Genomic DNA, 25,475 nt, shown 5'->3' with positions numbered 1-25,475 from the left:
AAGCTGTTAACGGTATGAATTTATTTAAGGCAGACATTTTACATTTACTAATGTACGGGGTTTGGTTGGAATGATTCCACAAGTGAAGCAAGACGCACAGAAACAACAGTTTGGTTTGGTACACAGCAGCTGTTTGGACGCGTCAACTTCAGCATGAGCGTCTCCTGTCATCACAAGAATGATTTCAGAACGGAGTATTTTGTTATTTTTCAACAGTTCTCAGTTCTACAAAAAACGTGCTCATGGATTCCTATCTGTTCACACTCAAGCAGCAAACAATATCCATAAAACTGACAAGCAAATTCAGAGGTTGTCATCTCAAGAGCTTTAATCATACATAGAAATTTAGTTCAACAGTACCATTCATTTAGAATGTTTTAGCAGTATGTATATTTAGTGTAAAGAGCATTATGTTTTTTCCTTTTTCTGATGAGGGATATCCACAAGGATGATAGAAGCTTTCAGAAATACACCAGAGAGAGAGAGCAAGAGAGAGAGTGAGAGAGAGAGTAGAGACTGAGTACATGACTAAGTTGTAACACCTCAGACTACATTTTTAAACACCTCAAAAGGTGACATTTATCTGTGGTTTATGTACCAGTGTCCATCCTTCTTGATCCTTTTTTTTTCCTTTTCCTTTAAACTGAGGAGCAGCAGAGCCGTGAATGCTTTCAGAACGTAAAACAACTGTGGCGCAAGCTCATTGAGCCGTTTGATCAATGCCCTATAATGGAGAAACTCCTCGCAGTTTTCTGTGACGCCTCTGTGACCACCCATGAAAGCTCTGTTGAGCCGGGGGTCGGGTGACCTGTTGACACTGCTTTGGAGACAGAGGAGGGGGGCGTGTGAGTGGAAGTGGAGGACATTACTGCAATCGAGTGTCGTTTTATAGGCATGAAAAGAATCAACATCCATCTATCAAGTCAATCGTTTCCCTAGCCATACATCCATCCATTGATCCGAACATCCAACCTATCAGGAAACACCACCATGATACATACTGTATGTGCTGTTTGTGCTATCTTAGAAGCGCCACAACAACAATTCCAACCAGCTAAAGTCCCAAGCAAAGAAAAAAACAGAACATGTACAAGACAGAAGGTGGAAAAGATAATTGGCCTACAAATCCCAGAAGCGATCATTTCTCAGTCCATCCATTCCTTTTAAGAGTATTTAAGTAACGCCACGAGTGGATTTGGCAGACAGCCAGCTTCATTGATGATGAGCCGCCGCCTTGTTTCTTTCACCTCTAAAACTTTTTGAAGCCGATTCTTTTGTGGAGTTGGTATAGAGTAAGAAACTTGTCTTCCAGAGCTGGTAATGATGGAAGCTGCTGTTGCGGTAGCGTCGTGGCATTCAGTGGGCGCGCTCACACGCGAAGACAGAGACTGTGTGTTGCGTTAAGGCTGGGAAGGAGGCTGCTGTGCTGCTGCTGCGTGCTGCGACATAGCTGCCGGGGAGGACATGGACTGGACCATGGGCTGAGCTGGTGGGGGGAGCGGAGGCTGAGCCTGCAGGGCCCCTGAGTGCGTGTTGGGGGAGGGCGGGGGCGTTGGACGTTTGAATTTGTCAGGGCTGGTGCTTCTTCTTGGGGAGGGCCTCTGTTAGAGAGTGAAGAGAGAGAAAAGGGAAAATGAACAAACTTTCAAAAAGTTTGTTGTCAACTGTATGTGGAAAAACTCAGTCCAACCAACATCAAGCAAAGTAAGTCTTTAAAAATATTCTAAAGCTTGAAGCTACATTTGAATCACATGCACAAAACACAGAGTTTATCCTGTCAGTAACTTTTGTTCAACAACGTCTCCAGGGCGAATCACCTCTGAAGGTAAAACCATTCGGTGGCATGGTTAATTGTCTAAGTTGTGTTTCTCTCACTGAGCTTCTAGTCGTGACCTGAAAACGCCAACTCTAGTCTGAGGAATGGAAAGATTAAAGCGAGAGTAGTTTCAGATAAAAACTAATCTGTGAGAGGTTCCTGAACAGGGTCATTTCTCTCTTTAACTCCTGGGTGGGATGAGTGCTGACGGGTGAGATGAGGTCCTTACTATCCACGAGAAAAAGAGTGGAAAAATGAATACAAAATACCACAAGGAGAGAGAAACAGAGAAATGGTGGAGTAAGGAAAAAGAACAGAAGGAGGAAACGTTTTATTAAAAGGATTTATGATATTTCAGCAACTTCCTTTTTTACTTTTCACTCATTTATTTTTAAAATTTTCATGTATGATTATTTTTGCATAAATTGTGTTCTTAACCTTAGGATTGTGGGTAGGGGTGAGTATTGCCAAGATACTCATGATACGAATCACAATACTTGAGTCACGATACGATAGTGTCACGATATCACAATATAGTGATATATTGAGATATTCTACACAGTTAACTAAGAAAAAATAGGGATGGTGTATATGTAAATCACACAATATTACTCAAAATTGAAAGGACAAATTAAGTCAAAACTATTTGATTGAAAACAACTTTTCCACTTTATGTTTTTGAAATACTGAAGTTTTGTTTTAGTTCCAACTCGGCTAAAATGTGAATTTTTAATATTACAGAAATATCGATATTAAGAGTTGAAATATCAATATTATATTTGAGGTCAAAGTATCACAATGTATTGCTGTATCAATATTTTTTCACACCTCTAATTGTTGGGTGGGTTTGGGGGCGGGGCTGGGATTAGGATGGGGGGGGTCTTTTTATTTTTTTATTTCTTTTTAATGTATTTTATTTTAACTTGTTATTATGTACAGCACTGTGTTACAATGTCATTCTATGAAAAGCACTTTATAAATAAAGTCTGATTGATTGATTAATCAGTTGAATTATTTACCTGAGAGTTCTTGTATCTTGATGTAATCTTGTGAAAAATTATTCTACAGTCTTTTTTTTTTGTCGCAAACTGAAAAAAAAAATCTCAAAATGGTTCAAGCCATGGGTCGTTTTTAGATCATTTTGACTCGTAACTGAATTGTAACAGTGTTCCCCTATTAATAAGTGAGTTAGACTGGGACATTTCATAACTGGTGTAATGAGCAGGTAAAGAGAGGCAGGTTAATAAGGACTCTTATTCTACAGTTAATCACCATGTCAAACTAGGTTACATTGTTCAGCCATGTGACTAACAGAGCTACAACCTGTTCACTGAAGTGTTATACACAAATCACGTAACGTTACAGCCATGACACAGTGACACATTAAAAAAAACTGTTTAGGTTTGGTTATCAGTTACTGCTTATTGGAACCAATACCTAAGAAGCTTGGTGCACCTGTGCTGTGGACTCCAACTGCCACAGTTATCATGACTATACTGTTATTGTAAATATTGTTATCAGCACTGCAGGAATCAGTCTGTATTATCTGCTGTTCCTGCCCTGTTTGTCTCGATCCTCCTCTCTTCCTGTGTCTCATTCTAGCCCACATCCTCAGCTCAGTTATGGCCCTTTTCCACTACACTACTTCCATTCCACGACTCGACTCGACTCGACTCAGTTTGGGTACCTTTTCCACCAGCCCGAGTACCGACTCACAGTGGGCAGGGTCGTCATAACACAGCTGCGCGAAACTGCGTTCACGTCATTTTGAACGTGACAAAAACACAACAATCACAAACAATGGAGGACATGTTTCCGTTGGATCCGTTTGTCGGCCACTAGACCCCAAAAAAGTCTGGACCTCGTCAACGAACCACACAGAAACTTTGCGTGCAGACATTGTACAGTACTGATGTCCTTTTTTTTTTTTTTTTTTTTTTAAATGGTGGGTTTGATTCCTGTGTTGGGCGTCGCACTCATGACTCTTCGTGATGACATTCTCTGACCAATCAGTGGCCGGCAGTTCGTCGAAGTCACCTTTTAGTATCGGCTCAGCTCGCTTGGAACCAGAGCAGAGCAGGTACAAAAAACTGGTATCTTACACACAAGGTACCGAGCCCGTGGAAACGCAACACAAACCGAGTCAAGCCGAGTAGAGTAAGGCTAAGACGGGCCGGTGGAAAAGGGCCATTAGTGGTGACAGATGGCCGTCCACCATGAGTCTAGTCCAGCTCCAGGTTTCTGCCTTTTTCTTGCACCGTTGCGAAAGGTTGCCAAGTTCTTGCTGATGGTGGATTCACATTAGGTCTCTAAGTTTCCTGAGATAACATTTGTTTGTTTGTTTGATTGGTTAATCAATACTACTCTGCGTGTGTTAGTGAGGAAAATAAACATCCACAGGTCTGAAAAGAAACATGTTTAATTCAAACATTTTTTTAAATTATTATTTAGACACAGTGGTTTCTCCTCAACTGATTGTCTACCATCCTATCTATCTAACAGAAATAAGAAGTGTTTCAATCCAGTGCCAAGTGTGTCCTCAGAGTCGTTCTTTCCTTCTCATTTTCTGCTGTGTCACTCCAGACTCAGCAATGCAGGGGTCACCAGCATGGCAATCTGTTAACTTTCTCAACTGGGTCTCGACACGACCACAAACACAGGACAGCTTAAGACAAGCAGACCACTTCAGTAAGTCAGCTGCTCTTACATACCTCCAATTGCTCTTTTTCCCACAGTGGCTGATAATGAGAATATGAAGGTACAGTATGACCAGACTTAGCCAGACACTGGCTCTTATTAAAAAGTCTCTTTTCTGATTATTCAACTTAGTATTTTGAAAGCACTTGTGCATTCATAAAACTGCCTGACTGCAATATATTAAGAAATCTAGCATGTAGCAAAACACGGCTGAGATAAACACAGGGACTTTTCGCCCTCCTTTATGATATAACCTTATATAACCACAGACTATCGAAGTAGGTTTCACATTCATCCTCACATGGAGAACACACAGTCTGGAGAGGCTTTAATGGACCATGACCCTAGGAAGAAATACTAATAAAAATATAAAAGGTCATAATAAGGAAGTAGATGTGACCAATAAGGTGTGCTGATCCAGTAATCAGCAGCTTATTGTTGAGATGAATGCCCTGCCGACTGAACCTTGTGACATTTATGAGGTATAATAAGTTCTCCTAGCATCACTGTTAGACATGAGCCGTTCTGTGTGATGTAACAACAATAACTGTGTCAGGAACAAGTCTGTTATCTTTGGCAGGTTAAAAGTTTGCAAATGTTAACACCCACACAGTGTGAAGAGAGGTTTACTGAGGTCACTTTAAAGAACACAATAATAAACCAATGTCAACTCATCCAGTAGCGCAAATGTAATACCAACACGTGCTGAGAGGCTTCATTTTACCCCTTCATGTGCCTGACGCAAGACTTAAGTTTAACTTTCAACAAGTGAAGTGAGCACAATTCTGAAAAGCATTACAGAGCTGGAGTCCTTAATCTTTGTACCAAATGGTTGAGCTCTGGGTAAGTCACCTTTACACAGCAATAAGAAGCCGTTGTACAAATAAACAATGAGATCCTAAAGACATCCACAATTTGCCAGATGTCTAGGTCAAAGGAATGTCACTTACCGCTACGGAGTGAGAGGAGCTTCCGTGGACGTGCAGGGCGGGGGTGTTGTAGTGGGAGATGGCAGCTCTGGACAGCGTTGCTGGGGGGGTGAAGCCAACTGTGTGGCTGCCATATGAGAGACCTGAAGAGAGGATGGATGTGAATGGCAAGTTGGACATGCTGTGTTTCCCTTCTGTTACAAGTCTTCATATTCAACGAGAAATCAAACTCTGGTTGTTTTTAGACCCAAGAGCATCATCTCTGTACTTAACACCTATCCAATCCAATCCAATCCATTTTATTTATATAGCACATTGTAAAAACAACAAGGTTACCAAAGTGCTGCACAACAAATACCAACAGTAGAAATAAATAATAGTAAAATTTAAAATACAGTAAATTAAAAGATAAACAGAGACCAACACAACCTCTCATGCTGTATTAAAAGCCAGGGAGTAAAAATGAGTTTTAAGACGTGATTTAAAAGTATCCAGGGTGGGGCCATTTTGACTTGGGTGGGTAGCTCATTCCACAGTTTAGGAGCTACAACTGAAAAAGCTCGGTCACCCCTCGTCTTTTGTTGGCTTTTTGGCACCACGAGACGCACATGATCAGCAGACCTCAGTGCTCTGGAGGAGGCGTACATGTTTATGAGGTCAGAGATGTACTGAGGTGCCAGACCATGTAGTGACTTAAAAACAAACATTAAAATCTTAAAATTAACTCTAAAACGGACGGAGTCAATGGAGGGATGCGAAAACGAGGCCGATATATTCATGCTTGTGGGTTGCGTTTTGGACTACCTGTAAGCGAGCGAGGGAGGCCTGGTTAATGCCAGTGTAAAGTTCATTGCAGTAGTCCAAACGGGTCAAAAGATAAAAGAATGAATAAAGCGCTCAAAATCATTAAAAGATACAACAGATTTAATTTTGGATAAAAGCCTCAGATGATAAAAACTGGTTTTAACTACTGAGTTTATCTGTTCATCAAGTTTAAATTCGCTGTCCACCTGCTCCAGGATTACTCAGACCTAAAATCCAACGGGTCAATGCAATTTGTAGCTGACGGAGCAGAAACAAGGCAGCGCTCTGACACATGAGGTTTGTCTTGTCATTAGTTAAACATTAATGTTGTATCTTAATTCTAGCTGAATCGCACAGAGTGGGCCTGGAGCGGCTCAATTTTCTCCCGCAAAGTAATCAGCAGTACGACACTGGGAATAAAAGACACACAGGGTTTAGACCAGATGCTCAAATTAAAAGAACAGTTGTTGGGTTTACTAAAAAATGTCTTTTAATAGCACAAATGTGTTAACATAGATATGCAATTTTCCCTAATATCTCCCTCTTAATATTTTTGTTGTCTCTTTATGGGCATTTTTTGCTCTCTCAGGTACAAACACATTTTAAAGCTGCCATCGCTTTATCCATTTTAAGTTGCTTTTCGTTACAACTACTCCTGTAACAATGTAAACAAAGGAGCAGAACTGTTGGCTCTTTCTTTTCTTAATATTATACACAACACTTTTTAAAACCAAGATAGCTTATAAATGTTTTTATAAGGGGTTGTAATCAGTTATTCAGCATCTGACTGTTGTTCAATTGTGAGTTAGTGTACTAAATAAATCTCTTCCCTTTACAAATTCGACACTCTTCATAAACCCAAATAGGAAAAGTGAATGACTTTTAGCAAGGCACTGATAATGCAAGCACAAAAGCGTTAATGATTCCCCTGAGGATCTGACTGGACACAGAATGAGGTTAATCATTTTTATGTCTCTGCCAATTACACTGGGAATATACATTTATGGTTTCATTGACCGACTTTTACTTGACTGCCAATCAGTGTTTGCTCCAGATTTGAAACAACATAGCGCTGATCTTCTGGCAACAAGTCATATGAAGTGATATGAAAAGGTGCCACATATTCCGTTTGACCCAGTTTCCCTCGATAACAGTCGTGTTAACACTGCCGTCTTAATCATACGTACCAGGTGATATGGGTCGGCTGGAGCTTGGGGAGGGAGTGTAAGGGATGGGACTGGACACGGTCCTCGCTCGCAAGCCCTGTGCAGACATCTCATTGAAGTACCTGAAGGATGGTATGAGAAGATAATGAGACTTCAGCAAAATGTAAAAGAAATATGCAATTCATCAATTGTACCATTGACTTAGACTAGTTGGTATAAATACCAACTAAAAGATGCTTTGCTCCATTTTTTCTTTTTCTTGGCTGCATAAACATTACACAGAAATGACCCAAGAACGATTGACACACTTTTTAACTGTATTTTAGATATTAAGTCATGGATGGCAGAGAACTTTTTACAGCTCAACCAGGACAAAACTCAGGTTTTAGTCTTTGGTACTGGACCTCAGAGGGAGAAACTGAACACCAAACTCCAAGCACTGGCTCTAAACCCATGTGAGCAGGTAAAGAACCTGGTTGTGATCTTTGAGATAACAAAAAAGGCTTTTTATCACCTGAAAAAACATTGCCAAAGTGCATCAGTTTCTCTCTCAAGCCAATGCAGAGACACTAGTTCATGTTTTTATAACCTGAAGAATTGACTTTTGTAATGCTCTTCTGTCCGGTCTTCCCCAAAAGAACATCTCTCAGCTTCAGCTGCTCCAAAACTCAGCTTCTAGAATGCTGACAAAGACCAGAGAGAGAGTCCACATCACACCAATTTTAAAGTCTCTACATTGGCCTCCAGTATCTTTTAGAATAGATTTTAAGATTATTCTATTTGTTTTTAAATCTCTTTATGGTCTTGGCCCTTCTTATTTATCAGATTTGCTTTTATCATTTGAGCCAGTGAGAGCCCTCAGGTCTTCAGGTAGTGGACTTTTAATTGTACCAAAAGAAAGAACTAAGACTCACGGTGAGGCAGCTTTTTGTTATCATGGCCCACGCCAGTGGAACGCCATACCTGAAGATCTGAGGGCTGCCCAGAGCATAAACATTTTTAAAAGCAAACTCAAGACCTACCTTTTTAGTCTCGCTATTAACTGAGTTTTATTCTTAACAGTTTTATTTATTCATTTATTATCTAGTTAAAATGTTAGTCACTTTTATTCTACTTTATTTATTTATGTACTTATCTATTTATTTTAAGTATAGCATCTTATGTTCTTTTAATAGGTTAATATTTTAGTGTTTGATTATCTTAGAAATGTATTTTATCTCGGTGATTTTAATTTCCTGTGTTGAGTTTTAACATCTTATTTTACCTCCAGTGTTTCCTCATTAAGATATCATGAGAGTATTTCCTCAGTTCGTTCAGCAACTTGTTTTTGTATTTTTCATTTAATTATTGTATTTTTATTGTTTTTATTATTATTATTGCCTATGTTGTTTTCTTAACCTTAGGATTGTGGGTGGGTTTGGGGTCGGGGCTGGGATCTTTTTCTTAATTTATTCTATTTTAGGTTGTTTTTATGTATAGCACTTTGTGTTACAATGCCATTGTAAGCAAAAGCGCTTTATAAATAAAGTCTGATTGATTGATTGATAAATAACTTAAGTCTGAAGAATCTATTTATAGCTTTTTAGAGGAAGTGTATCAAAAAGCTCAGTTCAGCATGTTCTGGTATGTGAGGCGCTCTCAAAGTTCCTAAGTTTTCAAAGAAAGGATATTTTTACCGACAGCTGAGAGAAAAAGAAAAGTCATGTTTAATGCAGGTCTGAATGTCTGTGATTTTTTTTATACCTCTCTCAGAGACTTTCCATCTGGTTTTTCCTGTTTTAAAATGACTTGTTACTGCTGAGGGCAAAATATCTTGGGTCATAACAGGGAAACTACATAAATCACGTGCTCTTTCAAAACAAAATGGACATAAAATCACTATTTTAACATCTTTATGATCTAAAAAAAGTGAATAACAGTGCCCAAGAATGTTATATTATAAGAATTATCCATCTACAAAATCACAAGATGCATCAAAGAACGGAAAGAAAAACAACACTCAAGTGTAATAAAGTGATAAAGGGACACATTGACATTACAAGAGCGCCAGTGCAATACCCAATATAAAGATGTACTGATTAGATATTGACAATATTTAATCTTGATAGGTAACCTCTTACTAAGGGAGAAGGAACAGAGACTCTTGTGTCCCTTGAGTCAAGCTGTTGAGCCAACAAACAAACTCAGATAACCCGTGTCTCACTTTGGTTCCTCAATTCTCAGGTTAATGGATGTTGGCATTTATGGAGAGGGACAGGAGTTTAAATATGCTGTTCAAACAAGGGTTTTACATGGACCTGATAGCTATTCAGTTATACCAAGATATAGACAGATCTGGTAAGGGAAAGTAGTAATGTTTTATTTGCTTCCCTTTGCAGACACTGCTGTCTGAAGCAATCTCAGAGGTCGTTGAGATTAAAAACATCTATTTTATGACGCTTAGCTTAATGGACAGCATGTTGTTCCCTTGACAATCACAGTGAAAGCCTTTAAGACAGCCTCCTGGAAGTGAAGTGCACTGAGGGGACACAAATGCCTTTTGTTATTTGCATTTCTCCCTCTTTTGTTCCTTCATCTTTTCATTAACACAGGTCTGAGCTGCCTTCATTGAAGCAGCACAGTCAGGGGTGTAGATGGAATCTGCAGCTGCTCTACTACTGACAACTGTTGTACAAAAGTCACTTGATCAATCCTTCAAGGAAGCCTCTCTTGTACACTTCACTTTGTTGTGACCCTTGTATAGATAATCTCTTGTATTGTGTGTCCCCATCCTCTACCTTTCATCATCCATCTCCAGGCTGGATTCGCTCTCTGACAGCTGTCTGCACAGGGCCTCCCTGCGCTCCATTTCTCTCTGCAGCTTTCTCTGCAGCCGGATGTTCTCCTCCCTCATGTGTCGCTCCTCCTCTATGTACTGGGCACGTTTCTCTGTGTCTGAAAGGAGACGCGCAAAACAAATAGCATCTGTTGAACTAGTGTTAAGGTCACATTCTAGCAACTGTATTTCAACATGCATCAACAACAGCTGTTACAATGCATGTCATGTCATGTCAAGACTAATGTATTGAAAAATGACATCATCTTTAAACTGTGCTGTCAAAGGTACACCCTTAAAAGACCTTGGGTGTATACAGGTTGTTAGAGTAGCTCTTTGATGTCTTTTCATAAATGAAAGTGAACGGATCACACTGATTTCTTAAAACACAAGCACAATCTTTTTGTTTCAGTGACAGTGCTGACACTGCTTGATCTGGCTTCTCACACTTTATCCAAAAGTTGTCTAACAGTTCCCTCTAGTGGTCAAATTGAAGCAGGGCCCCAACTGTATTTGCCTACACTCCCCGGTGTGTTTAGACAAACACCCTTTTAATAATTAATTTCTCTGCAATACATCAGGCTGAATCAACACCTCTGTCTGTCTGAACAACAAACAAGATTCTGCTTTAGTGCTGCACCTTATCTGCTTTAGCAACACCCGTAACATATGAAGATCTGTGGTTTTTAGGTGCAGTACAGTTCATACTGCAGGGTAGATTCCCCCTTCTGGTGCCACATGCGTTCCCCGCCCGTCCTCAAGATTCACTGAGTAGCCTTATGTTTTGATGAGGGTCATAAAAGTGTTAACATTTTGATTTCTCAAGTATTCATCAAACGATCTATAAGATTAATATGTCACATTAGACAGAGTTCCTTAGTATGAATAATAAAATCCTTGCTATACAAATTCATTGCAGTGTTACAAGCAACATCTAAGAGCCTGAAAAGCAGACTTTGTTGTACTCTTTATAACCTGATTATGTCTGGGGCAAAAGAGCAGTTTATCGCAATTTTATCGCACTCATTATGCTTTATTACGCCTGATCAAAGTCTAACCTCTCAATGCCGTTTCACTGATACACCATAAACTAATAAACCAGGTCAGAAACTGACTGTACAGTCGGAGTTCCAAGTGAATCAGTTTTATCACCTGTCTGTCTGATCAGACTTTCTCTTTCAAAGGAGAAATCAAAACTAGGGTTGCACAATATCATCGTCAAATTATCGGTATCGGCCGATATTGGCTTTAAAATGAACTATCGGATATTGGCCAACACACCAATACACAGCTGATATAATTAACCGATATAATAATGGGCTGCTGCACACATGTTGGGCTCATGTTTTAAGTTAAATTTGATTTTAAGCAGCAGTCTGTAAGGTACATGTAGCTGACTAATGTAGGCACATTTACTGTCAAAGAGTAAACCATTTTATTTAATTTGGGTTTAATTGCTGTACAGTTGCACTTTTCACATGTTCCCTGTGAACAGAGGTCAGGTTTACTTACTATGTAAAATGTGAAATTGGCCAAATTTGCCCTGGTTGTGGGTTTTGTTATGATTGTCTCAGGGAGAGCATCATCCAAGTTTTAAGTAGGATGTATCTTTTTGTATGAATTTTGTATGAAAGCAGTTGTCATAAATAAATATGCAGTTTTAAGTATTAAGTATTTTTCTTATTATGCACAAAAAATGAATATTACATAACAAATGTGATAAGAGTATCACATTAATACTGTACGCTAATAATACAGAAGGGAATTGATGATCTCTACAATTAGGTGTGCAGAAAAAAAATATCGGATATCGGCAAAAAATTCAATATCATGCCTCCCTAATTAAAACTACTTTAACAGTCCTAATATTTATATCATATTTGTCTTTAATCACAGCGAACATTCTGACATTTCAGCTTCAGCTGTTTTAAAAAATAATTTCTAATAAACAAAGATTCTAGTAAATTCTACCTGGCGGCATGTAACATCAAAACATGCCCCATGTGTCTGTATGTGCAGATGTCATCTAATATAAACGAGGAATATGTCTGTGGGACCACCGGACATCTAAAGTCATGTGACCTGAGGTTTTCCCACGGCAATCCCTGAATCAAGGATTCTTCTCCTCCTCTCCTCATCCATGTTGTCTTTATGGTCCTCTGAAAACCTCTGACCTGTTGACTCCAGGCCTGGCTCCGCTCAAAATGACATTTTGCTGTCATACTTAAGTTGAAAACGATCTAACAATAAAACAGAGTGTTTTATTCGGAAAATTGACCGGATGTTTTAATTTTGTTTTGGTGCCTGGCTTCCGGTCTCGCTCCATCTGCTCTGTGCTACATTGATGCGTCGTGCTCCGGCATCTGGCTTAAATAGAACTCTTGCATATCTGATCCCTTGCGTTCCAACCTGCCGGATCAGAGACGCAGTCGGAACGCAACGGAGCAGATCCAGTGGGAGTTTACAGATTCACTAGAATAGAAACCTATCAGATCCGGTGCCGTGACGGATCGGAGACGGACCAGACACGGATCTGGTGGAATTTGGCCATGAGTGTGGTTTGGTTTAATTTGCTGAAATTATGCAGACAGAATTCTAAAGGCGGAAAGGAAATTAACCTTTTTAAGTTATAAACAGTCCATTTTCCATGTTAACATACCAGCAGCTTTGAAACATGTCAGCAAAAACAATATGCTAAGATGAATTGAGAGCCTGTGAGGAGAAGAGGAACTGCTGGTAGAAGACAAACACTGACTTTCATCGTGGCTTGTGTTGCAGTCTCACTTTTTCATAAATCTTTGAGCGTCTACAGATGCAACTGGACTAGCTTGAGGATGTAAACTGTGTCAGACATGGCCAAAAAGTATCCTGTTCTGTCTGCTCTTTGGAAATCAACCCGTGCCTGCGTGTGCAGTGAATTCAACCCCTGCAGCCAATCAGAAGATCAGTTTTACTAATCACATCCTTAATCAACACTTGGAGCCTCATGCTCCCTCAGGTCATGCGACAGGTTGAGAGGCCACTTACGCTGCAGCTCAGTGGTGCGCAGGCTTTTCTTGAGCCTCTCCACCTCATTCTTCAGGAAGCGGATATGCCGCATCATGTTCTCTGGTGAGTCTATCTCCATGGAAACGTCTCTTGGGGAGGGTGGAGCTGATACGGGCTGGTCTAACTTCTCCTGAAGGATTCTAGGTTCAGAAAAGCAAACAGAAAAAAGTACTCGAATGTTATAACTGAATGAGAATAAGAACACAATGATAAGCTTTGTGCAAGAAAAAACATACAGTACATATAAAATATAAGAAAAACCCTCAATCATATATTTTGCTGCCTTCAGGTTGAAAAGGGCTGATTTAAATCGACTAGAAAATCCCATATGATCATATTTCTCTGGATAATTATTTGACCTACTGTAATTTAATCTTAATAAAACATCGCCCGGAAGATGTGAAGATATGTAATCCAAACCAAAAAGCTGCTGCAAGTCAGTCCTTGGTAATTTAACTCTGCATCAGAAGCAAAGCTGAGTCACTTGTCTTTTTGCCAGACCGGCATTTTATGTGTGCAAATCCATCACAGCACAGAAAAGTGGAAAATAAACATAGTGTGCATATTTAAAACACTTGTACCAAGATATCTGTAATAAAAACTTCACAAAATGTGCAGTGGTGGAAAATTTAACAGCGTTGAGAATGATCCTGTAACGTTGCTGGTTTTATATCAACCATAAGGTGCTCACACTGTTAAACTAAGTTACTGATTATTACTTCAAGGCATGAACCACAGATGAAAGCTTCGAGAAGAAGTAGAAAGCACTGGATTATTAACTTTGCTACAAACCAATAAATGAGGACTTCCTCATAGGGTTGAAAAATTCCGGGGATTTTCAAAGTTGGAAACTTTCTATGGGAATAAATGGGAATAAACCAGGAATTTACTAAATTGAAGGTTGGCTCTTAATGGGGAACTTAAATATAGTTGGGGAAAATATATTTAAGCATAATCCTGACTAAAACAACCAGATTTCATGCAAGTACAGTTGAATATCTATGCTATTCCTTAATCACATGCACAGAGCACACCGCTTACTGCAGGGCTATTGAGACCACGCCCCCTACATGCACTGTGCATTCCTCCATCACATACACAGATGATTTCTAGAATCCTGCAGAGGCTAGGCTTGAGAAGCTTGAGGGAAGATGCTTTTTTTATTTGCATGTTGAATGTGACTTTATTGGAGGGGGAGGGGCTCTTTTCATTTAACATTTTGAATGGGACTTTGTTAGGATTGCATTTTTTGTTAATTTTTGAATGGGCGGGGTCGGGGGGATGAGTAATATTTAACTCAACATTCATGTTTTTGTTCTTCAATGAAAGAATAGATTGTTCAATGAAATATTTAACACTTGATAAAGTTCTACTTAGAGATACATCTGTTTTAATTGTATTATTTTAGATGGATGTCTGCTTATAACAAAACATATTTATGCTTGGATATGATACCTTTCCATTAAATTACCCTAAATTCCCAGTTAATTCCCATTAATTCCCATAAATTCCCATAGAAACTTTACAATTTACTTACTCCTGTTTCTCACTTTTAATTGTCTTCAGCTATCATAATTAGTAGCAGTTATAAGAGTTATATAACATAATTTGCTACATGATACTGATCAAGAACCTTTAGGCTCTTACAAGTTGAGAGTTCTTGGCAGGAAATGTGCGACCATGTTGTGTTTTTTAACATTGCTCCTCTGCAATGTGTAAAACATGGAGGCAGACTGGTGGGGTGAAGCCGGTCTGCCTCTCTGAACTGCTGTTGAATGTAGTAACAAAGGTGTAATAGGGGAAAAGAAGGTGCCTCTCACACTTCAACAACGTTCTAGTACAATGTGAAATCACACACTGGGACACCGATAATGTACCGCAGCATAGTCCAGCGTCCAAGTACAAAGGAGTAGTGACGGCAGAGCTTCGCTAGGGTGCTGCTGCACAAATGCAACGTGTAAGGAGCTTTTGTCTCTTTTGTGATACTACAAAAGAGTTTTGGCTTTCCAGTGTTTTAGTATAGTTCTCAGTGATTCTCAACTACACACTGTGTCTGAATACTGAAATGGTTAACACATTATTCAATCGTTCCTCACCTTTTCTCAGCCTCCAGTTTGTCCATCCGCTTCCAGAGTCTGTTTACCAGGGCTTCTTGTTCCTGCTCTAATGTGTTCTCAAGGTCGATCTTCTCCCGCCTCAACTGCAGAATAAAAAGGAGGGAGCTGAGAGTGACGTTCAGAGACACAAAAACCTTGACGTTGAAAGGCATTCAGAGAGCTGCATACAAGTACACCGAGCTGCAAACTCAAGGTCTCTGTCCAGAGGAGCTTAACTTTCATGAAGCTACAGAGCTGTGCCTGCTTCTGAGAGTCACTGCAGAAAAATGAAGGATGGATCTATAAAGATGCTTCTTATTCAAACGGATGCAAAATTAATCTTAAAGCTAACGTAAGCTACTAATTAGGGTGGAGACTAGGGCTGCAACGATTCGTCGACATAATCGATTACGTCGACTACCAAAATTCGTTGACGTGGAAAATGTAGCTTCGAAACAACACGGCCGAAAACAGAAAGTTGTGGTGACGCACTGCTAACTAGGCCAACCATGTGTATGCGTGATATACGTGAAGTGGCAGGGAAACATAGTAGCGTAGCACAGTGATATGGGACAGACAACAACATAGATCGGACGCCCCTCCTCTCTGTGTTACCCGCTGTGACACAGAGCAGAGACACTTAGCAGCTCGCGATGCAGGGATATTCATCTGTTACCACGGCTCTACCTGCTTCAAAGTGAGTTAAAACTCGGTTTTCTAAAGTCCAAAACGTGGAGGATCGATGTCTGTAGCTGTGACTTGAAGCTAAATGAACAACTGTACATATTGTAAAGGTGACATATCATGCAAAATTGACTTTTTAATGGTTCTTTACCTGAAATATGTGCTGGCATGTCTACAAACCCCCCGAGAATGAAAAAAATCCATTCTGCCCCTGTTTTGATTTCTACACCTTTCTGTAAATGTGTGTGAAACGAGCCGTTTCAGACTTCCGTGTTTTTGTTACATAACAACAATATCCTGTCTGTCACGGAGTCAGAGCTCGGAGCTTGTTCAGCCCATAGACTGTATAAAATAATACTGAATCACCCCTCCGTTTTTCATTACCTGCACAAATGTGTGCTAACAAGGAGCTTAGGAGGGAGGCATGCTAGTTGTAGGCTGTCTTAATAAACACAAAGGTCGGTTTTACTCCCCACGTCTGCAGATTTGAAGATCTAGTGGATGATTTTTATTTATCATGGATAAGTGCTAGCGCTAGTTAGCATAGCTACATAGCTACATGTCGTAGCTGTAGCTGTGTACCAAGACACACGTCTACATACTGACAAATAAAACAAGAAGAAACACAGAATCTGTGACCAATCCTTCAGAAAAGGTCCCGCTGCCTTTCTGGCAGAGGTCGGTTTTACTCCCCACGTCTGCAGATTTGAAGATCTAGTGGATGATTTTTATTTATCATGGATAAGTGCTAGCGCTAGTTAGCATAGCCACATAGCTACATGTTCATAGCTGTAGCTGTAGCTGTGTACCAAGACACACGTCGACATACTGACAAATAAAACAACAAGAAACACTAAATCTGTGACCAATCCTTCATAAAAGGTCCTGCTGCCTTTCTGGCAGAGGTCGGTTTTACTCCCCACGTCTGCAGATTTGAAGATCTAGTGGATGATTTTTATTTATCATGGATAAGTGCTAGCGCTAGTTAGCATAACCACATAGCTACATGTTCGTAGCTGTGTACCAAGACACACGTCTACATACTGATAAATAAAACAACAAGAAACACTAAATCTATGACCAATCGTTCAGAAAGGTCCTGCTACAGGCGCCTCTCCGTCAGGATCAGATTCTGGATCAGATTCAAAGGGTTGAAGTAACGCGATCTATGAGCAGCCATGCATATTCAGCCAACATGTAAACATTAGATCAACGTGCTGGAGAGCCGAGGCCCATCCACTTCCTGAGGGGGCGTGGTCAGAGAGAAAACAGAGTGTTCTGAGGAGGACTGAAGAAGAGGGCTTTTCAGGCAGACCAAAATCTGATTTCAAAGTGTTTTTTTGAGCATAAACTTTAAAGACATGTTTTGGGGACCTCTTAGACCAATATATATTGATGAAAAAAGCGAGATATGTCACCTTTAACTTTTAACTAAGCTACTTTGAAGATAAACATTACGTTCCGTAAGAATCCTTCACAATAAATGTCCCCTTATGTTACAAACTTTATTTTGACAGGGCTATAACAGGAAGCAGCATGTTGTCAGGTGCAGTAACTTGACAAATCTCAGAGTTAAATAAAGCACCTGTAGATGTCTAAATATGTTTCGGCAAATAATTTTCATTTCGGTGCATCCCTTATATTTACGCAGTAAGCAATCAGTGATAATTTGTTTAGCTTACTGCACTGTTATAAAACATGATATATATATAGCCTTAACATTGCAAAATAATACAATAATAACAATACTCTGTTTTGTTCCTTCTATTTAAGTTGTGCTAAGCAAAGGCATGTGGATGAGTTTGTGGTGAGGAGAGGCTCATGCACCCCTCAAATACTTGAGCCTAATAATCGTGACTAATCAAAAAAATAATTGATAGATTAGTCAACACCAAATATAATCGTTAGTTGCAGCCCTAGTGGTGACAAGTCGGATCTTTAGAAATCAGACCATGTTTCATTGGTCAGGGATCACTCCGATACATACGTAAACACTCATGAATAAGGAGGGATGGATGCGTGCACATATACAGAAAAATCCTGTCATCGGAGGATTATGGGAATACAGAGGGGCTCGTCAAAAACGGGTTAAACTCAGCCGCAAACCGAAATGTTCTTTCCAGCTTCATTCAGCGGGAAGAATTACAAAACTTGGCTACAACACAACCACAATGACTGGACACACGAGTCTTGGGGAAATGTTGCAACCTGGATGCTTCATTCTTGTTCACCACGATAAACATACCTGTTCAAGAGTTAGCTGCTTTGAGATGGTCTCATTCTCCATCTTCTTGATCTTTTTCATGAGCTTATTCACCTGGAACTCTTGCTCCTGCTCCAAGTGCTGCTCCAACTCCGCCTTCTCATGCTGGAGCTACGATGGGAAAAAAAGAAAAGAAGGAGAGGACAGTGAACGGACAGAAGAAAAAAGGGGGAGGAGGTGAATGAAACGAGAGGGGATGAGAAAATAGGCAGAAGAGCAAGAATGACGGTGAGTCACGTAAAAAGTATTTGATGACCGCAGTGACCAAACACACACTGGTCTCAGGTCATCACATTCAACTTGCATGTTGAGAGTAAAGCAAAACAGGAAACCAAGGTTACAGTTCTACTGGATTCATGGTGAAAGTTCCCAGAAGAAACAACAGAGTGAAATAATGATTTGGCAACCAAAGTAACCACCTTTGGCAGCTTCCCAATGCAAAGAAAGGGTGCGGCTCAGCCCTGATTCTAAATAGGAGGCTTGTGTGATGAATTATATAAGTGATTACTCATTACAGGGAAAGAGATGCTAATTCATTCATAGGGAAAGACTTTAGAGGGAAAAAAATAACCCTTTCCATTATGCTCCTTTTAACAGGGACAACTACAACACCAGTTTGCTTTAACATACTGCATTTACACAGAGACAAGTGCCGTGTAGTCTCCTGGCCGAGAGAACAGAACAGCAGGTTTTGCCACACCCAGACTACTCATTTCTCTCCTAATTAAGACGGCAACAATTTTAAGGAATTGTTTTCATACTATGTGACTCCCATTTATCAAAACATCTGACAGCTTTTATATGACAGGCCTCCGCCCAATTGTGCTGTGCCAATTATGCCTGAAGTCTGCATAAAAAAATGATCAATTTTTCAGCCTCTGAACATCTTGCAGAGATATTTTTCTCCCTGCGAGCCGAGGCAACTTGTGCACATCCGAACAATAACAAAACAGCTTCTGTGTACTGACTGCTGAATGTAGAAGTAACTGCTTAGAAGGTGTTTCCCCTCACTGTCACATGCATTTCGACAACATATACGGTTTATATTTAGAGCGAATATTGTGGCTGAACGTGACATGTAAAGGTCATAAAGTGTGCTGAGGGAAGGAGGGAGGGAGGAAGGGAGTGGGGTCTGATTCAAATGCCTGCTGAGAGAATGGAGCCATTTGGATAGTCAAGTTTTGATGAGTCAAGTAAAAAAGTGCATCATCAAAAGTAATGGTGGGGAAAACACAGTTCAGACAAAACTGTTTACAAAAGTCCTTCCCCACAGGAGCATTTACACACCCATTAAAATAAATTTGCTCAGTTCTGCCTCTATCATCACAAGAGAATAACACATGCCCATGAAGACATGTGTACACTAAAAGGGCATTCATCAGAAGTGCCAAGTCTACATGCAGAGGCTCCAGTGTGTCTGCTCAATGTTAACTGAGAAGGCAAGATAACAAAAGTGCTAAAAAGTTCATCTGTTTGACCTAAAGCAAGGTCTGCTGAGGCATTTACATGATGTGTCCCTTACACTTTCCCACTTCTGCACATCAACAAACCATTAGTCGCCCTGCAGCTAGCCATCGAAAAAGTGTGAGAGCGTGCGCGCTTGTTCTGTGCACTCTGCAGTCGGGGAAAATAAGATGTGGAAAACAGACTGAACCAAATAACCAACAGACGGGAGGAGAGTAATTTGAGAGTCATTAGGAGTAGCTAGCAGGCGCACTGAAGTCATCTTGAGCCTTTCCAGGCTCCAGGCAAGTACCAATACAGCTGATGATAATGGACTAGCGTCTGCACCCTCTTGGGGTTGTGTGCATAGGCACAAACCCCAGATAGCTTGAGCTGAGCACACTTGACAAAACTGCAGCCAAAACTTTGCATAATTGAGCACTAAGCAAACATGTCAGTAACACAGTGGCGGTTTTTGAAACGGTCTGCTGCATACTACCTACTAACTACATACTGCGTTTGAATTCAGTCTGTAGTCTGACTGTTCTGTTCGATCTGTGTTGCAGTACGCTGGACCAGACGTCACTGGATTTCTGGTTTCAGAAAGTGGAAGTAAACAACGGCCAAGCTGATAGCGAAATTGCTTCTTTAGCATCCACTTATGATTTAAAAAGTTAGGAAGTGGTTTATATGGCATTTAATAATTTTCACAGCACCTAAAAACTGAGTTCCCCCCATCAAAAAAAGAAGAGAAAAGAACAGAACGAGCGCTGTGCATTGTGGGAAACAGTACGCGAGGCAGACTGGTTCGATGCATACTGAGAAATTTTCCTGAATCAGTAGACATCCGGAGAGTTTTGGCATACAGCAGATTTCACTCTTGTTCACATACTACTTAAGACATACTGAATTTTGGCCAAATCAGTACGTACTGCTAGTATAGTAGGCGGTTTCGAAAACAGCCATCGTCTCCATCAACATGACGAGTCATCTTACACAGTGAAGGTTCAAACTGATCTTTCCCCCTTAGTGCCTTATGTAAACAACGGCAAACAGAGAGTTTTAAAAAACACGTATTTGCCCATCTTGTTCACATCACTCACTTGCATGAGTTTCCTCGACAGTTCATTGGTGAGAAATTCCTCCTCCTTTTCATAGTTGACCGCTAAGGTCTCCTTCTCCTTTTGAAGGGCCTGGATCTTCTTAAACAAGGTGTTGCTGATAAACTCTTCCTCCTGTTCAGCTCTGGCTTGCTGCAGGAGAAAGACAAATGAAAGACAGGGGATGAGGCAAATGTAAGTAAAGTGCATACCCAAATCAAACAGTTTCAATTCCACATTTGTAGCTTTATTAATTTGTAACCAACTACATTGCACATACACTACACCACTCCTGCAAACACATACAGCAATCAGCCAAAGTCTGCTGCAGTGAGGTCTGTTGGCCAAAGAGGAAGCAGACTTTTCCCTAATGACTCAGAGATATTGCTGTAATGGATGACTTACAGTGAGGGGAAGAGTGAGACATCGGCAATGTGTTAGGACAGTTAAAGCTGCTAGCATTACAGTGTGGGGATACGAGTGCCCTTGTAAGCACCAGTATCAAATTCTGTATCCTCATTCCTCACTGACCTCGAGCTAAACTCTGCTTTACAAGCTGGGAGATTTGGACAATAGTTAAAGATAATGAGAGTGACAATTGTAGAGCGAACAGCAAGTGAAACCGTATGGAGTGGGGACCAGTGGTGGACAGTAGCAGAGTAAATTTACTTGAGTACTGTACTTAAGTACATTTTTTGAGTATCTGTACTTTACTTGAGTATTATTTTTTGGGGGGGAACTTGTTACTTTTAATTCCACTCTATCAATTTCTATCAATACTCTAGTTACTCACTACTTTTGCTTTGAAGTAAGCTCATAAATTTCCTTGTCTTTTGTGAAATCTGATCCCTAAGACAGTAAAATGTGTTTGTGTAGTTCTGTTTGTCTCAGTGGTTTAGTCGTACCTGTATATCGTGCGTCTCCACGGTTGAACGTGAAGCAAACACAGAGCAAATTTCACTCAGATCAGGCAGTTAATTTAGAGGTGGTAATGATGTCTATAACCTGAGCACCCATGGCCATATCTTGGCCACATATCAATGATACGTATTGTTTGAAATGTCCCCTCCCCCCTAGTAATGGTTTCTAGATAAACAGAATGTTACAGAATGTACTCACGGAGAGATACCACAGGTCTTTCCTTCCTGCAGTGGTCACACTTTACAACCAATAGCAACAACCTCACCAAAACAGACTCATGTGCAATATTTCCCCCATCTATTTATTAACGTGCAATAATTACCCATCCTTCTTCTCTTACATGTGCAATACGGTTGTTCAACTCATCTTCTCAGTTCTGTACATTGTTTTACACTATGCTACAAATCCGTGCACATTTTTCACCACGTCACTGGTTTTGTAAATATTTGTAATTGTACTTATTTAGTTGTGTATATACGTCGGAAGATATTTCTTCTTCTTTAACTTTAATTGCTAATAACTTTTTAATAACTGCTATTTTATATGCTCTTGTTTGCATTATCCTGTATTGCAATGTCTACTCTGCTGCTGTAACACTTTCATTTCCCTGTTGTGGGAAGAATAAAGGATTATCTTATCTTATCTTACTCCTATGTATTCTTGAATGCGCTTATGTATTGTGAAAGTAACATTTTGAGATTTCTTAAGAAGTCCATTGAACACTTAAATATTTTTAAAAAGGAAGTACTCCAGGACTTTACCCTCAAGTAATAATTTGACAGAATAAGGTAACGTTTGTTACACTACAGATGAACATTTCAAACTAAGTTGTCTGTGCTTGGACTAACTTAGTTGCTGTTTTTATTCCATGGTAGACATTTCGAGTAATGGTTTCTAAATAAACATAATGTACCTGAATGTACTCCTATGTCTTGACTGCACTCATTCTTTGTGAAAATACAACATTTTGAGATTTTTTAAGAAGTACTTCGAACACTTAAGTATTTTTAAAAGGAAGTACTCCAGTACTTTAACTCGAGTAATAATTTGACATAACAACTTTCACTTGTATTGGAGTAATATTTGACCTGGAGTATCTATACTGTGTCTGAAGTAATGAAGCTGTGTACTTTGTCCACCACTGGTGAGGACTGACTGACTAACTGACTGACTGAACTGTGGCTGACTTGCCATAATATGAGCCTGGCATTTTACTAGCTCGCTAAGTTTGGCCTGCATACTTCCCTATCTATCCAGCAGATCGGTTACACATTTTTATGATTAACCCAGCATGTAGACATATGACGCATCGGCCCATGCCAATGCTCATACTGGGTGATATATCCTCCAGTCGTTGTCGTATCCGTGTTGCCCATAACGTGGTGACAATGTCTAAGCAGTGAGTGTCCAGCTGATCTGAAAGCTAGCAGCAGTACAGTAACTTGCATCGTGATGGTAAAACGCCTTAGCTGTTGGGCTAATGTTAGCTAAGGTTAGCAACGCAAAGCAAAACAAAGCAAACAACTGGCGATCAAATTAGCAAGATATCCAACAAGCTAATGGGGAGGCTTTAGCACAACATTGACACGCTGTTTTTAAATTAAGATTCACACACTATTGGTGGTAACGCTGACATTTAGCAACAATAAGAAGCAACACTACTAGCTAACTGACTGACAATGCAACATATAGGTGTCGTGGGGGAAAGGCTTTAGCCAGCTAGTTAGCCGGCTAACGTTACTCACAATGGTGACGCTAGCTTTGCGGAGGTCCCGATTCTCCTCCTGCAGGGCTTTGCACTTTAGTTTGAACGTTTCCAGCTCAATTTTAAGAACTTTATTCTCCTGCTGTAGCGAGGCCAAGCGGTTCGTGAGCTCCTCCAAACGAAACTGTGAAATGACTATGCTCGGTTTCCCCGAATTGGAAGCGGAGGACGACATCGGGGTGGCGGAGCTGCTCCCCGCTCCGTCGGTGTCGCTCTCGCTTGCGCTGTCCGCCATGGCTGTGTGTGCGACAGTGTGGAGGAGAGCAGAGAGGAGGAGGAGGAGAGGAGGAGAGGAGGGGACGGCAGCTGCAGCAGCGTTTGAGGAGCGCAGACAGCACAATGGTACACTGTGACCTTGCTCACGCTTGTCGGCACAGCACCACCACACGGCTGTCTCCAGTACCACCCCAGTGCATCACTGACACAGCACATGAAACATCTTCATCATCTTTACTCCACCCTAGGTTGGATTACTAACCGAGGGAGAGAGCGACGAAGGGCTACAAACAAAAAATACATTTAGTGGCATTATGTCCTTTTCTTTTCTTTTTTATAAATCTTTTTTTTGGACAAAATCAAAGCAAAATTACGGAAGAGGACAAGGGCCACTGAAAAAATAAATAAAAAATAAGGTCAGTTTTAAAAAATGTATATTATTATTCATTACAATCACAGGTAATGGCTTTTACTTCTCTTTCAGCAAGGCGTCAGAGTTCTGACTTTAATTTAATAATTCTGACTTTTTTCTCAGAATTCTGACTTTAATATCAAATTCTGACTTTTTCTCAATTCTGAATTTAATCTCAGAACTATGATTTTTTTTCTCAGAATTATGACTTTAATCTCAGAATTATGACTTCTTGCTCAGTTCTGACATTAATCTCAAAATTCTGAATTTAATCTCAGAATTTTGACTTTAATCTAAAAATTCTGACTTTTTTCTCAGAATAATAATAAAAAATGTTTTACCTTAATTTTGTTTTTCAGTGGCCCTCATCCTCTTCCGTAGCAAAATACAGCAATGTCAATTCAAAATATACAATGTTCGTCTTTTTTCCCCAATAAAACAATAAACTGCATTCAAAGAAAATTATAATAAATCAATTTACCTGTGCAAAATTATTAGATACATTGTTTTAAATAGAGTAGTCACCAAATAGATAAATGGCAATGGAACTGATGCAATAAACAAACAATAATAATTTAAAAAAAAAAAAAAGAAGGAAAGAAAGAAAGAAAGAAAGAAGTTGCGGTGGTCTAAGTTTGAGGAAAGGCTGGCAATGAGTGAAATTTTTTTTTTAATCCTTAGAACTACCCTTCACTGTTAGACTTATCTTCTCCAATTTGAGAAATCACATAACGTCATTAAGCCAAAATGATAAAGAAGGAGGTTTGGAGGATTTCCAGAGGAGTAGGATTTGACGCCTTGCTGAAAGAGAAGTAAAAGCCATTACCTGTGATTGTAAGGAATTAAGTTGAACTTGATCAAGTGGGATTCACAATGTAGCAACAAAGGGGTCCATCTTAGCCTGAATACCTAGGACTTTTGACAAGGTCATGAAATAATAATTCCAAAATTGAGGTAGTCTAGGACAGAAAAACATATGTACTTTTCTGAACACGTTAGTCATTTTATCTTTGATGTAACAGAGTAGACATTTATTTGTATTAATTCAAATAATCACAAAGAAAAAGTTCATATAGGGGCACATATCTTCATAACAACAAAGGGGTAATGTGAGATTTGCTATATTTGATAATTAGTAGGTGGCACTATGGATATTTTATTAACCGACATTAGGTCTAATAATGTACAAACTAGTCTTATTATTTGCATTAGGTATCCACCTGCAGTTGGCTCTGTTACACCTCAGGCACAACAGTGTGGAAATAATTAATATAATTTGGCAGGGCTGTGATTGAGATCC

General features: G+C 39.9%; 1 protein-coding gene across 1 annotated transcript; it reads right to left on the bottom strand.

Moving 5' to 3' along the window:
• On the bottom strand, positions 1–24,001 carry LOC117811491 (coiled-coil domain-containing protein 6-like). The gene is made up of 9 exons (XM_034681810.1): positions 23,528–24,001; positions 20,865–21,014; positions 18,301–18,429; positions 15,372–15,475; positions 13,255–13,415; positions 10,190–10,346; positions 7,434–7,534; positions 5,464–5,585; positions 1–1,601 (listed from the first exon to the last, which is right to left on the bottom strand). Exons 1-9 carry the CDS (start codon positions 23,780–23,782, stop codon positions 1,401–1,403), a joined length of 1,380 nt encoding a protein of 459 aa, XP_034537701.1. The 5' UTR covers positions 23,783–24,001; the 3' UTR covers positions 1–1,400.
• Between the last annotated feature and the right edge of the window lie 1,474 nt (positions 24,002–25,475).

Source organism: Notolabrus celidotus, chromosome 4 (genome assembly GCF_009762535.1).
Source record: "Notolabrus celidotus isolate fNotCel1 chromosome 4, fNotCel1.pri, whole genome shotgun sequence".
Taxonomy (NCBI): Eukaryota; Metazoa; Chordata; class Actinopteri; order Labriformes; family Labridae; genus Notolabrus; species Notolabrus celidotus.
This window is presented reverse-complemented; position numbering and strand designations above follow the sequence as displayed.